This window comes from Diabrotica virgifera, chromosome 8, assembly GCF_917563875.1.
Source record: "Diabrotica virgifera virgifera chromosome 8, PGI_DIABVI_V3a".
Lineage (NCBI taxonomy): Eukaryota > Metazoa > Arthropoda > Insecta > Coleoptera > Chrysomelidae > Diabrotica > Diabrotica virgifera.
Genome location: NC_065450.1, coordinates 222738074 through 222752719, shown reverse-complemented (window position 1 = coordinate 222752719; position 14646 = coordinate 222738074). Strand labels below are relative to the sequence as shown.

At 31.8% G+C, this 14646-nt stretch overlaps 2 protein-coding genes across 4 annotated transcripts in view; both read right to left on the bottom strand.

Annotated features, from left to right (window-relative positions):
* Positions 1–3863, bottom strand: part of LOC114342178 (four and a half LIM domains protein 2) — a 485196-nt gene extending 481333 nt beyond the window's left edge. The window contains exon 1 of the mRNA XM_050657502.1: positions 3407–3863. Within this exon, the coding sequence (XP_050513459.1) occupies positions 3407–3451 (45 nt within the window). The 5' untranslated portion in view covers positions 3452–3863. The remainder of the gene's footprint in view (positions 1–3406) is intronic.
* A 2655-nt stretch (positions 3864–6518) lies between these two features.
* Positions 6519–14646, bottom strand: part of LOC114341720 (serine/arginine repetitive matrix protein 1) — a 38132-nt gene continuing 30004 nt past the window's right edge. Inside the window, exons 10-11 of one of the 3 annotated variants that reach the window (XM_028292538.2) lie at positions 11110–11233; positions 6519–6713 (exon numbers count right to left, since the gene is read on the bottom strand). The gene's annotated coding sequence lies outside the window, so the exon portion shown is untranslated. Of the gene's footprint in view, positions 6714–10848; positions 11234–14646 lie in introns of those variants that run through there. The other 2 variants (XM_028292546.2, XM_028292559.2) reach the window with 2 other exon arrangements.

Here is a 14646-nt window from a genome sequence, read left to right as displayed (position 1 = left end):
AGTACAGGGTGTTTCTAAACAAGTGCGACAAACTTTAAGGGGTAATTTTGCATTAAAAAAATGACAGTTTGCTTTATAATCGTATGTCCGCAAATGCTTCGTTTGCGAGATACGGGATATTGAATTTTTTCTTACAAACTGACGATTTATTTATTGCTTTAAAACCGGCTGAGGTATGCAAATAAAATTTGGTTGGTTTTAAAACGTAGTTATTGCACATTTTTTGACATACAATTAAGAATTTTATATTCACCATTGGCGTGCATACGGGTAATATGATCGGTCATATTACCCGTATGCACGTCAACAGTGAATATAAAATTCTTGATTGCAAGTCAAAAAATTCGCAATAACTATCTCTTAGAACCTACCAAATTTCATTTGCATATCTCAACCGGTTTTAGGGCAATAAAATAAATCGTCAGTTTGTAAAAAAAATTCCAAACATCCCGTATCTCGTAAACGAAGCATTTGTGGACATAAGTTTATAAAGCAAACGGTCATTATTTCTTCATGCAGAATTGCCCCTTAAAGTTTGTCGCACTTATTTACAAACAACCTATACTGATGAAGAACATGACTAGATGTTAAAGTACATAACTTTTGTATTATCCAACATAAGAGAATGGATCAAAAAACAGAATGTTCAGAAAACCTGAGGCTATAGTCGGGATTTAATTTCAGTATTTTATAAAGGCTAGAATATTCCACAGGGTGTTGCGAACTTTGAGAAAAAAACACAGTTTGATTCGTACACCCGGTATACAATGAAAATTTACCTGTTTAGCAAAAATATTATTACAGGGATATTGACAAAGAATAAGGCTATACATATTCAAAAAATCACTTAAATCGGACAAAAGGTTAAGGAGATACGCGACATCAAAAATGACCCATTTTTTAGGGTGCCCGTTTTCTATGACGCGCAGTGTATAAACATCGGCGCTTATTCGCGTCAAATTTCAATACGATACGAAACAAAACTTCAACCAAAACTCGAATTCAAATAATTCGTTTTTTTTAACGTAGTCTTATAAAAACCACCGGTAGAGACGTTTCGTGCTTCAATTAACATTAGAATTCGTTTTGGCGTATTAATTCAAAGTTTGTTACGAACCCTTAATGGATGGAGTGGAAATTAACAGGGTCTACACCGTGCAATAGTTAAGTAGATATTAGAAGGGATAAAAAGACTGCGAAAACTGTAATAGGTGTAGATAATGATTTTGATTTAAGAAATGTATGAAGAAATTACATAAAATGTACAATGTATGTACCAAATGTTGAAATAAATGCAAAAAATGTGTCTATCATATACCTACATTCTTTTTTTAAACATGACAATATATTTTAGTGTTTGAAAAGTGTAAGACTAAAAGGTAAAAAATAAAAAAATATGAAAAAAAATTTTTTTAAGAAACGCTTTTTTTTAGTTAAGTACGAGTGACTAAAATTAAAAATATTATAAAAAAAATCAACCAAAGAGCAAAAAATAAAAAAAAAATGAAACTCGAAGGATTATTTGAAAAAAACTGTTAGGACAAATTAAATATACAAAAATCTCAAATATTCGTTAAAGAAAAACGTGGGGCGCGTCTTCAACGAATAAACGGTTTAAGAATAGATACTTTTTTACTTTTCGCGCCTTACGCTTTTCGGCTTTTCTTTAACGAATGTGTTAGATTTTTTCAATTTTTTAACGAATGTGTGAGATTTTTGTATATTTAATCTGTCTAACAGTTTTTTTTTTTGAATAATGCTTCGAGTTAAAAATTTTTTTATTTTTTGCTTTTTAGTTGATTTTTCTATAATATTTTTAATTTTAGTCACTCGTAACTAAAGAAACTCGTTTCTTAAAAAATTTTTTTTCATATTATTTATTTTAATTTCTCTGATACGTGAGGATGCCATGTCTTATCATACCACTAAGATGAAATTATTTCCTACATACCTATACCTAGTGCAAAAGGAACAGAATATTCAAAGAAAAAAATCTTTGTAATGTACCTCTGTAATGTAGCCTCCACGTAGACACCAAATCCGTATTTATTCTCAGGGAAATTTCACCCCAAAACAGCACAGAGCCTCCATTAAACAATCCCGTCTCTCTTATGTTGCGTTCTGCATACCGCTTACCAGATAGACAAATACCCAGGCAACCAAGTGACGTCAATAACGTCGAGGAAACGTCAGCTTTTGGTTGAATATATACACGTGTTTGAACATTACGTCGTATAAACGTCTTTTGTAGGTGATTTTAAATACGTAAGATTGATGACGTTAAAATACGTTTAAAAATACGTTTTCATTTCAGACAGCCCAAGTCTGACGTCACAAAAATGGGAGGAGCTTAACGAGTTAATGCTTATAAATGTTGTATATTGACATTGACGTTTATAAGCTTACATTGTCATAACAAAATTTTCATTTATTGTTTACGTGCTTTGTGTGGTAAAAAAGGACTTTTCATTTAGATATTTAGTTGAAGAAACGTGTTAATTAAGAGATTTTTATTCGTTTTTCTCAAGTGAGTTAGTTTAATGCAATAGTTCTTTTTGAAAACGGTTTGAGGTTATGTGTTTTGTTCTGGTGATTATTTTCTGTAACGTCAGTTATGGTGGGACATATTCACGTGACTTTCGACGTTGAAAAAACGTGACAAACTGACGTAGTTTGGTGATAATTATGACTTCTTTTCAACGTTTTGTAAACGTTATTTGGTTGCCTGTGTAACTCTTATAGGTGTCGATAAGAACTGCTTATCTTATGTGCCTTTTTGTTAAAGCGTAAAACCACATATTTTCTTTGTTTCTAAAGTTATCAGGGACATTCAAAAAACAAAATGTTCACAAAACATAAGACTACGACTACAATATTATTCCGATGTATACTCGCATTTGTACCTCGTCCTCCCTACAGGGTGCCTGAGTCTCAAACTTAACATAAGAAAAACGTTTCTTTTCTTCCACCTGGTATAAGTACAAAAAAGAAGTTTAAGTAAACCTTGGCACAACTGTGTAAATACTAAAGAAAAATCTAAAATAATAAAAAAAAATTAGCGGAATCTGTTATTAATCTGTTCACGAACAAATCAACTATGAAAATGAGCATACTTTTCTATATCCCTAACTTTTGACGAGCAGTTTATATTGCGACATGCGGCAATAACCTTTTACCCACAACATATGTCCAGATATTTATATTATGCCTTTATTGCATGTAAAGTAAACTGGAATTGGAATCTGCAATATTTTTATAGCTACAAGAATTGTGTCATTGCATAAAATGACCTAAAGATTACAGATATCTCCGTATGTAAACAACACGAAAACAAAACAAAAAGTTGGAGTATCTTTATATTATAAATAGAAATGTGCCCCACAAGTGTAAAATTATTGATACTTACATCAACGGAAAACCAATCTTGCGGTGTCCTGGTGGCAACAATCATTATTCAATAATCAACAAAAACAACAAAACTACAACGGCACACGAAAAACACAGCTTGTAATTACGACAAAACAACAAACAAACCGTCACATGTTAGAAAAACGAAAGGAACGTAAACTTTTCAGTCATAATTTTAAAATAAAAAGTTTTTTAGGTTAGAACTAAACAGAAAACAACCTACCGTACAACATTGAGCTAAAGCACTGGTTTATTTTACGAGAACGGTGAAAGATGATCAATATTTCTACGTTTTCCTTATTAGGCTGGAAATTGCACAAGGGCGCCTATCTCCAGGCAACCATTATTACGGAAGCAGGTTCCTCGGAACAGGGTCGGACTTCAAGAAATTTTTATTCTCCAGTCTTTTCAAAATCTCAATGACAAGTGAAGATGTACATACTACAATCAAGAAAGAAATGGGAGATAACATAATCTTCTACATTTTGTACTCGATCGGCGATTGGTATCAACCTCATTGATTTCTTAAAATGTATTAAAAATTAAATGGGGTGTATTATAAATTAGTCTCAAATTCTTTCTATTATTAAAACACTTGAAGAAGTCTATTAATAAATATGAAGTACATAATATCGTGGGCGTACTGGGAAAATCCACTAACTCAATTTTTTTCAATTTTGACATTTTAATAGCATTAAATCCACAAACATCAATACAATAACAGGAAAAACCGTTTATCTCCAAATTCGTCATCCACCGTGCTTAAATCGGTACATTCAATGAATAAGAAAATTAACTAACTCCATCTTTTTCTAAGTTTTCATGAATAAAATAATGGTTTTTCAAAGATATTTATGTAGGTACATGTATGTGAACACCACCTGTGGTTAACATCCTTCAAAATCATATCCAGGTACCAAAACTGGAACAGCCAGTGTACCCGCGATTTTTAAGAGGTACACCATAAGGTAGGTATAATAATGTTTAAATGCGTTTTTCTCAAAACTTTACTTTAGTGAGTTAGTGGATTTTCCCAGTACGCCCACGATATGTTCTTTCTAGGAATATGAAAGGACAAAATAAATTCCCATATTAACCCTTAAACGCCCAACCTTTTTTAGGTTCCATGTACGCCCAAGGGTGGGTAAAAAATGTCCACCTCGAAAACAGCTAATATATTTATTGAGAGTTGTTGGAAATGGATTAAACTTAAGAATCTTATGCTTAATAAACACAGCATCTTGTAAAATATTAATATAAACAATTTACAAACCTTACAACAAAATTACAATGTACATCAAAATTAACATACCAGTAAAAGCCAGTAATTCAAATTTGTCGATTTTCTCCATATTCTTCCTTTCAGCCTCCTCATTGGCGAATAATTATATCGATTATGTAATTATACGTCGATAATTATATGGATTATGTTCCTACCAACGAGAAATTATATAGAAACCTTTAGTAACAAGTTTTACCAAGAGTGTACTTTTTATGCCCACCCATATTTAACTCAAGCTATTACTTTTATTTTCAAAAATATCGGTAGATACAATTTAACATCCGATAAAAGGCTGTCTTTTTAACAATAAATAATTTTTGGAAAATTTTTAAACACGTAATAAGTATGTTACAAGGGAATACGCATTAGGTGGACATTTTTTACCCACCCTTGGGCGTTTAAGGATTAACCACCTAAACAACAAAAACTATAGCATAGTTTAGTTCTTCCCCACTACTAGCATGGCTCACGTCTATTCGTATTCTGGTTCACTTGCGAAAAGGCTCCAGAATTTTTCCTTGAAAATACTGCGAAAATCATAGATTTTATATTGTTCTAAGGTATAATTTAGTATTCAATGATTTATTTGTTCTTCTTCTACAACACTACAGCCCAAATCGAGCCTTGACCTCTGACCTTGACCCTTGTTTGTGTGGCTGCTCTTCTCCATACACGGACTCCTAAAAAGGCTTATATAGTGCATCGCTGCTTACTGTCTTCCTAAGGCTTTCCAACCGGTCTCTTTCCCTGCGTTCTAGCGTTCAGTGCTTTTTTTGGTAGCCTATCCTCTCCCATTGTTGTCAAATGTCCGGCCCATTGCATTCTAATGAAGTCTGACAGGGGTGTTTCCTTATAAATCTCGTTGTTGTTTCGCATTCTGAAGATTCCTTTTTCCCTCACAGGCCCTAGTATTCTCTCGAATATGTCGAGTTTGTTTTGGATGTTTCTTTCAAGACCGATGCTTCACTGCCATGGCATGCTATTGATCCAATTAAGGTTTTATAGATTCTCGTCTTTGTATTTCGGTGGACACTTTTAGATCTAAATATATAGGAGAGGGCAAAATAAGCTGTTTGTATCCCTGTTTACAGGTATGTAAACTTTCCAACCGTTTCAATGGCATCTTCATGTATGTTTTGTGAGACTATATTTCTTCTCGTCTGTATCACTATTTTTGTTTTTCCTGTGTTAATTTCCAGACCTAGCCTTTTCAACTCTGCGTATGTTTCCTGTGCTCCTGTTGATGTTCTACTCATATTATTTATCATCGGCCCGTTGAACCGTTCTATAGGGCTTTTCATCGATTGTCATTTGTTTCGAGCTTCTGTCATGTGTCACATATTAATATATCTACACGTCATACGTATTTGGTTTGTATCATTGGTATATACCAATAAGGTATGACGTAGATATATTAATATGACGTATGATGTGACACATGACAGCAGCTCGAAACAAATGACTGTGAATGAAAAGCCCTACTGGTCAGTAGGTTTCCTCATCCAGTTTGCATTTGCTTAACCGTATACTCCAGTGTCAGGTTAAACTATGTTGGGGCCAGCCCATCTCCCTGTGAGATTTTGAAAAAGTCTGTCCGGTGGTAGTATTCATACATGCCTGGTGGTAGTTTCATTCATTATGGCTTTAATGAGTTTAATTAAGTTGTGGTATTGCCAATTCAGCCAATATCTAGTATAGTCTGTTCCCTTTGACCGAGTCGTATGCTTGTTTGAAGTCTACAAACTCGTTGTAAACATCAATGTCGTGTTCTTGACTGTTTTGAGGTTTAATAATATTATCAATTGAAATAAGGAAACAAAAACAACAGTTTTCAGCAATAAATGCTTTATTATTACCAGTAAATATAGTAAATATATATAATTATGTAATAGAGACAAGAACATTTTTTGATGGTCTGTCCGTAAGGTGTATACATAGGTATATGAATTGCACGCTGTCCTTCATTTATAATGGAAACAGCACCAGAAATTTTCCATTAAACCGCTTTTTTTCCTAGAAAATGCTTCACAAAAATGCCAAAGTGATTGAATAATGTATAAAACCAGCTAGTTATAAAAAAAGTTGTAAAAAATAAATGAAAATAAAAATATGTACGTAAATAACAATCAATTTTGTATTAGTTCAAGATTGAAAACAATATTATTCGGAAAATAAGGTATAAAGTTGCCGAAATCACAAAATGCTATTTGCAAGTCTTTTTTAAATGGCAATACAAATCTTTTGACGTTTTCTGCTTTATGAAGATTCTTGTATATATTTGATGAAATGAAAAAAGTTTAGAAAGCAAAAATGTTGAGTCAGTAAAAAGAATATTAGTCCAGTCGTTAGTATCTCAATCGACATGTTCTGGTGCAAAACTTAAACGTGCTAATATACGGTGTGCACTCGTTAACAGTGGAGCAGTAGCAGGTATTCTGGCTCCGATTCCAAATGCCCTTAAGGAAAAAGGCGCAAAATATCGCCTATCAAAATTTTGAATGGGTGCGTTCGGACTTCGGACGACCACAGCGGCCGACTGTCAGAAAGCAGCTTAGTGGTTGTATCCAGCACCAATAGGGCTTTTCATTCACAGTAATTTGTTTCGAGCTTCTGTCATATGTCGTATAATTCGTGTATATTAATATTATACACAGATTATACAACATTTGACAGAAGCTCGAAATAAATGACAATCGATGAAAAGTCCTATAGGGAAGCTTAGTAAATCTCTCATCGGCTGACTTCCAGCGGTGTCGTCTGACAGCTATCGCTTAAGGCGGGTTTACATTACTATTGTTTGTTTTTTAAAAGAAAAGTGATTCAAATTTACCGCGCCGTAATGCTTGTTTCTAATTGGTCCAACCGCAGGCAAGTTTACTCCACTGTTATTAAATTTTGACACTAATAAGATTTAAAGACAGTAATGACATTTAAAGACACTAATGACATTTTAGACACCTAAAGAAAACGATAGACGAGTATAGGGCTTTTCATTCACAGTCATTTGTTTCGAGCTTCTGTCATATGTTGTATAATCTGTATATAATATTCGTATACACAGATTATACAACACATGACAGAAGCTCGAAACAAATGACAATCGATGAAATGCCCTATTATAACATTCTGCTAAAAATTAAAAATTATTTTTAAACTTTTTTTGTTTCAAAAATTATGAGATACTTTTAGTGATTAGTGTATACAGGGTGAGTCACCACTAACGCGACGGAAGATTACAGCGAAATGGTAAAAGATTGTAAAACATTTTTAATTAGTGGTTTGTAAGTTGATAAAATCTACATTTTAAAATTATTTTGAAATATACAGGGTGTCCCAATAAATGGCGGCGTATTAAAGTTATATTTTTTCTTACGGAACACCCTGTATTTTATTGCATTTTTTAATTGTCCGCAAAAAATAAGGTATAGTTTCATAAGTCTTCCCTATTGGGACCGTGCAAGTTCGGCAAAGCGACCTCTATTTCTACGCTCTGTACTTTTATTCGCACTTTTAATTATATTGGCCAATTATATTAGTCCTGGTTGTTGGATAATTGTCAAGACCATAGTCCAAAAAAATAATAAGAAGAAAAAATAAGATGCAGGTTATGTTCAGCAAACGTAAACAATTGTATGTAGTAAATAAAATCAGTTATTAAAATGCAGTACTGCAAGCAAAATACAATTAAATAAATTTACCTTTATATAATAATTGCATATCATATCAATATTGTGGAGCAATATATAATTTTTCTGCGTCAATGACAGAAGGTTGAAATATACGTCAATTTGACAATTTCAATTGACAATATGAATTATTTAAGATAGATGCAATATTTCTCCGCGACACGCGCACGGTCGTTTCTCGTTTCCCTTTCCAAGTACTTGCACACCGCGAATACCTATGTACAGAGTGTTCTGAGTTACGTTGACTTTTCTTAAAATGTAAAGTTTTAAAAGAAGGCTTATTCTCAAATTATTTAAGAAATTATAAAAAAATACTTTTACATCTAAATAGTTGGTTGAATGTATTCCATGATTGATTATTACACATTTATTTACAGGGTGTTCAACATTTACAGTTTCATTATTGGATTATTCAATGTGTCATATGATGCTTATTTTAAATGGAACACCATGTATATTAATTAGTTAATTATATTAAACGAAGTCACCTCTTTCGAATGGTATATGGATGTCCTATACCTAGGTCTTATAGTTTTTGCGTAATTTACAATTATTTAAATTCTTAATCTGTAAATCGATTTTAAAACAAACGATGTATCTCAATGTATGACATCGTCATTTTATGACAGTACGGTTTGGTAATTATCAAAAATATAAACATCCATGTATGATATTCAAATTTAATTGTTCCTAAAAATGAATAACCACGTTATCTACGAAAGAGTAGACATAGTACTTTGCATTGGGGAGTGTTTGCAAAATTTGTATCTTACTTTCTAAAGTTTACGCTCAAAAGTAGGTATCCTGATAGAAGACAGCCAAAAAGGAAGTTTTTAAGAAATTTCGGAGTTAAATAAAAATCAACCAGTTATTTGTGATCACGTCAAGGAACTTGATGTCCTGCTTTTTGTTACGGAAAACCCAAATACTAATAAAGAAAAAATTTCGGATAAATCAGTCAAACGACTGTTAGAATACTTAAGAGAAACCAATATTATCCGTATAAAACTCAACTACACAAATATTAGACCTTAGACCGAACAGGATTATGATAAATATTTAACTTATCGTTTATGGACTTTAGACGTTGGAGCAGAACCTGATTTTTTTAAATGTATTGTATACAGACCAATATACTTACTTTTGATAATAATGATCTAGAATGTTGTTCTGAAGCTATTTTCTTGTGGCATTTTTACAATTTTAACTATTTAGAATGGGAAGTAAGCCACAATATTATTAAAAAATGATTTTTATTAACGTTTCGACGCCCAAATCGGGTGCCGTTGTCAAAATACAAAATACTATTAATATAAACAAAAAAAACAAATTTACTAAGCAACAACATTTTTGTTTATATTAATAGTATTTTGTATTTTGACAACGGCACCCGATTTGGGCGTCGAAACGTTAATAAAAATCATTTTTTAATAATATTGTGGCTTATTTCCCATTCTAAATAGTTAAAAATGATCTAGAAAATAGACATAATTTTCATTTCATCATAATACAGTAAACAAACATTTATTTCGTACAGTTTAAAAATCGAGAGTGCATAAATATTATTTTTAAAATCAATTTACCGTTTAAGAACATTGTAAATTACGCAAAAACTATGACTCGAAAGAAAGAGGAACCTGTGTTTAGTATAATAATTTATTAACATACATGGTGTTTTATTTAAAATAAGCATCATGTGACACATTAAATAATCCAATAATGAAACTGTAAATTTTGAGCACCCTGTAAATAAATGTGTAATAATCAATCATGGAATACATTAATTATAAAATAATTACCAGACCGTACTGTCATAAAATGACAATGTCATACAATGCCATTAATTAACTACATCTTTTGTTTTAAAATCGATCTACAGATTAAGAATTTCAATAATTGTAAATTACGCAAAAACTATGACACCTAGGTATAGGACATCCATATACCATTCGAAAGAGGTAGATTTGTTTAGTATAATTATTTATTAATATACATGGTGTTCCATTTAAAATAAGAATCATATGACACATTGAATAATCCAATAATAAAACTGTAAATTTTGAACACATTGTAAATAAACGTGTAACAACTAATCATGAAATACATTCAACCAATATCCAAATATTTAGATGTAAAAGTATTTTTCTTATAATTTCTTAAACTTGAGAATAAGCCTTCTTTTAAAACCTTACATTTTAAGAAAAGTCACCATAACTCAGAACACTCTGTACATACGTATAGGAAAGGCTTATGAAACTATACCTTATTTTTTGTGGACAATTAAAAATGCAATAAAATATAGGGTGTTCCATAAGAAAAATATAACTTTGATACGCCGCCATTTATTGGGACACCCTGTATATTTCAAAATAATTTTAAAATGTAGATTTTATCAACTTACAAACCACTAATTAAAAAATTTTTTCAAATTTTTTACGATTTCGCTGTAATCTTCCGTCACGTTAGTGGTGACTCACCCTGTATATTTATATGTCCAAATGAATTTTAATGTTCAGTCATTTTCATGGATTAATATTAACCAATGATGTAAGATTTACGAATATCAAAAAACCAGTCCTGTTTCAAGTTTAACCACAAAAACTACTTTATTAATGTAATGAAACAAATAATTATTAAGCAAACAAAATGTTGTTGACTACTCTTCGAAATTTCGTAAAATGGCAAAATCTCGCGAAGTAAAACTTATAATCTATCCTATTTGGTATATTTTACCTGAAGCGATGTATGCTACGCCCTCTGTGGAGTAAAAGCATCTCGTGGTGCTTAGAAGACCATGAAATGGCGTCGATCGTGATGATAAATTTGCGTTGGTCGATCCATGGAATTCTCCTTTCAACTGTGAATTTTTAAATTGTGATGTTTTTCTCTCTACTCTGATGTTAAATCAATTACTTAAAATATATCAGCGACAATTTCGAACAGTATTTTTTTTATCTCATAAAGCTCACTTGTCGTTTACAGTATTCTGCAAATGTGAGAAATTTATCCTCATTGTGTATGAAAAAGACACTTTCATTTTACTAAGGAAATGTTCACTTCTATGACATTTTTGTTGCAGAGTCAAAAGTTGACATTTAATGTCGAAATGCAAATCGGTGGGAATGCGCATTTTATCGATGAAATTCTATATATTTAAGACATTCCAGAAGCCGCTATAGTTAGGATGTTTTAACATACCATTAATCATTCCGAATTAGTCGACGGATGCTAGTACAGTTAAAATAATTAGACATAACTGGACGATACTGATTATGCAGGAGAAATTTAATGTTTTTTCTACTTTGATGACAAAAAACAAGCTCATTAGCGAAACTGAATTCAAAATTATTTTGCACATCATAGTTGAAACATTATTTGGTTAAAACATCTCATTTTTGTTGGCAAAAATATATATTAATTTGTCTGGACTAAATTACAGTTCTGTTTATCTTAGAAGGGATATATTAATATCAACAGTCACACAATGTTGCCAAAGTGAATCTTGTTATATTCGGTGTAAATTTTCCGCTACGAGTCGGGCAGTAAACTTCATTCTCGGGAGGAAAACTAGCACTTTCCTCCCTTGTTATACAAATAGCTATTTTCACTTCGGACAAATTTCTTTTACATTGTTTGGGTCATTCTGGGCAAAAAAGGTCTCTTGTGATAAAATTGATTATTGTCGGGTTATACGCGATTTAACATTTGAAAAGCGCAAAAATAGCTATGTTCAAGGCTTAATAACTCGCTTAAAAAATTTTATTATGAAAGTCAGAAAATGACCAAATCAAAGTTTAAAGTCCCCCCTACAAAATTCTGAAGAAATTTTTGTCGTTATTTTATTACTAAGCTGTTATTTTTAATTAATAACAATGAGCGCTAAGCATGTAACCGGATGCCAATAGCGAGTGGGAATGAGATGCACCATTGGACGGCCGGAATGGTACATCTCACTCGCACTCACCATGACAGCCGGCTAATACGCGCTCATTGTTGATAATTAAAAATAACAACTTGGTAATAAAATAATGACAAAAATATTTTCAGGATCTTGTAGGGACGGCTTTAAACTTTGATTTGGTCACTTCTGACTTTCATAATAATAATTTTCAACAGAGTTAAGTCGACTTTACACTACATGATTTATCATGTGATTTGTCATATGATTTTTCCCATGACGAGCCGCATGACAATGCTTATGACAAAACGAGCCGTACAAACAATGCAAAATCATATGACAAATCACACAGTGTAAACATGTAAATTTCACTCCATGACCAAATCATATGACAAATCACATGATAAATCATGTAATGTAAAGTCGACTTTAGTAAGCCTTAAAAACGGCCATTTTGCGTATTTCAAATCGCGTATAACTCGATGACAATCAATTTTAGAGAAAAATCACAAGAGATCTTTTTCGCCCAGAAAGAATCTAAACAAATTGTAATGTGAAAAAATTGATTTTTTGAATTTGTTTAAAAAAAAAGTTGAAACAATTTTCCGACCTCCGTACCTCCTGGCACCCTGTGGACTAGAAAATTTCTATTTCTTTTTTCAAAAACTTGAAACTTATTGAATTGAGTTTATTGAAATTTGTTGAAGTTTTATTGTACTATAAAAATTTTTTGGGCAAATTATGAAGGTTCTAACTGTGTGGTAAAAAAACATGTTTTTAGTAATTTTTAAATATTTTAATTTCTTTCTTAATATTCGCGACCTTATTTGAGGAAGTCAATTATTATTATTATTGAAGTTATCCACTCAACTTTTTCTGCAAAAATCAGAATGCCACTTCTCACATCCACCTCAAAGTAGATCCGCCCTGGTCTATTAATGAACAAGACTGCCACACACAGTTCTTAGACATACATACTACGGTTGCCCAGATCGACGGTGGTGGGGAGACTTCAATTTTTGGCTTTACGTCACAAGAATACAGAATCCCATATTTTTAAATGATTTTCGATCATTGAATGCGTGTTATTGTGTATATATGTGTAGTATTTGTGTTATTATTAAATAATAAGACAAATAATACATTTATCTTATACCGGGTGGTGAATCGTAAAACGGGCCATAGGAAACTCAATATAAAATTCTAAACTGTTGAATTCCTGCTTCCCTAATTATTTTACATCATGAGAGAATATTTGTAGACAATTGAAATATGTATTAAAATCAAAAGTTAAAATTGTTCTACGATTTAAACGCATTCCAAAATTTTGAAAAATATAATACATTTGCCAAAGTAGGTATGTGTGTAAAAGTTAGGCCACACGTTACTATTTAACTCACAGTGCTCACACCATTGACTGAATAAAAAATCTTTATTATTTATACTTTCTTCGCAGCTGAGGGTATCTTATCAACTGTATTGCTTTTAATGATAAAATAAAAATATTGACAGTTCACAAATGTGAAAATAATAACTTCATTGTGACTGTGACACATTATTGCTCTGTGTGTGGCCTAATTTTGGGCTGAAAAACGCATTTTTACAAAATTTTGGAATATATGTTTAACTCGTAGCACAACTTTAACAGTTGTTTTCAATACAGATTTCAATCCTCCACAAATAGTTTCTAACGTCTTTTGGTGTAAAATAATTAGGGAAGCAGGAATTCAACATGACCCGTTTTCCAATTCACCACCCGGTATATCCTAGTTTACTTTATATTTTTTGTATTTGTAATTTTGGTGTTGTTTCCCGTAAAAACTTATTTTGAATTATTCATAAAAGTTGTACATTGTACCTATTGTATGAGTTTAAATAAGAATATATATTTATAGGGTAGAAAACGTTAAAATCCCATTATGTATTAACGTAATAATAATGTTGATGATATTTTAGAATGCCAGGTACAGGCTGTAGTGTGGCCAAATTTATTAGGTACCTATTATTTAAATTCTTACAATAAATTATACCAGTGATTCTAATTCACATACCTAATCCTAGCTGACCTCTAAGTATAGTATGTATTCAATAGTTGAAGGGCTCGGGGCAATAAGGGACCTAAGCCACATTTTTTGAAATTTGAAGATTTTAGTAAAACTGGCTCTGTAACAATAATCTCAAGCCACCAGCGAAGTTTTACGGATATTGGGCAATAGATGTGGCCACCAGGCTATAACGACCTTGTTGCCGACTTGCAAAATCATGGAAAATTTTTAAGCAGGAACGTCATAAGTCACAGTAAAATCAACATGACACGTGATCGAAGAGTGTTGAAAGAAAAACAATTATTTTATAAGGAAAAATACAGTAGT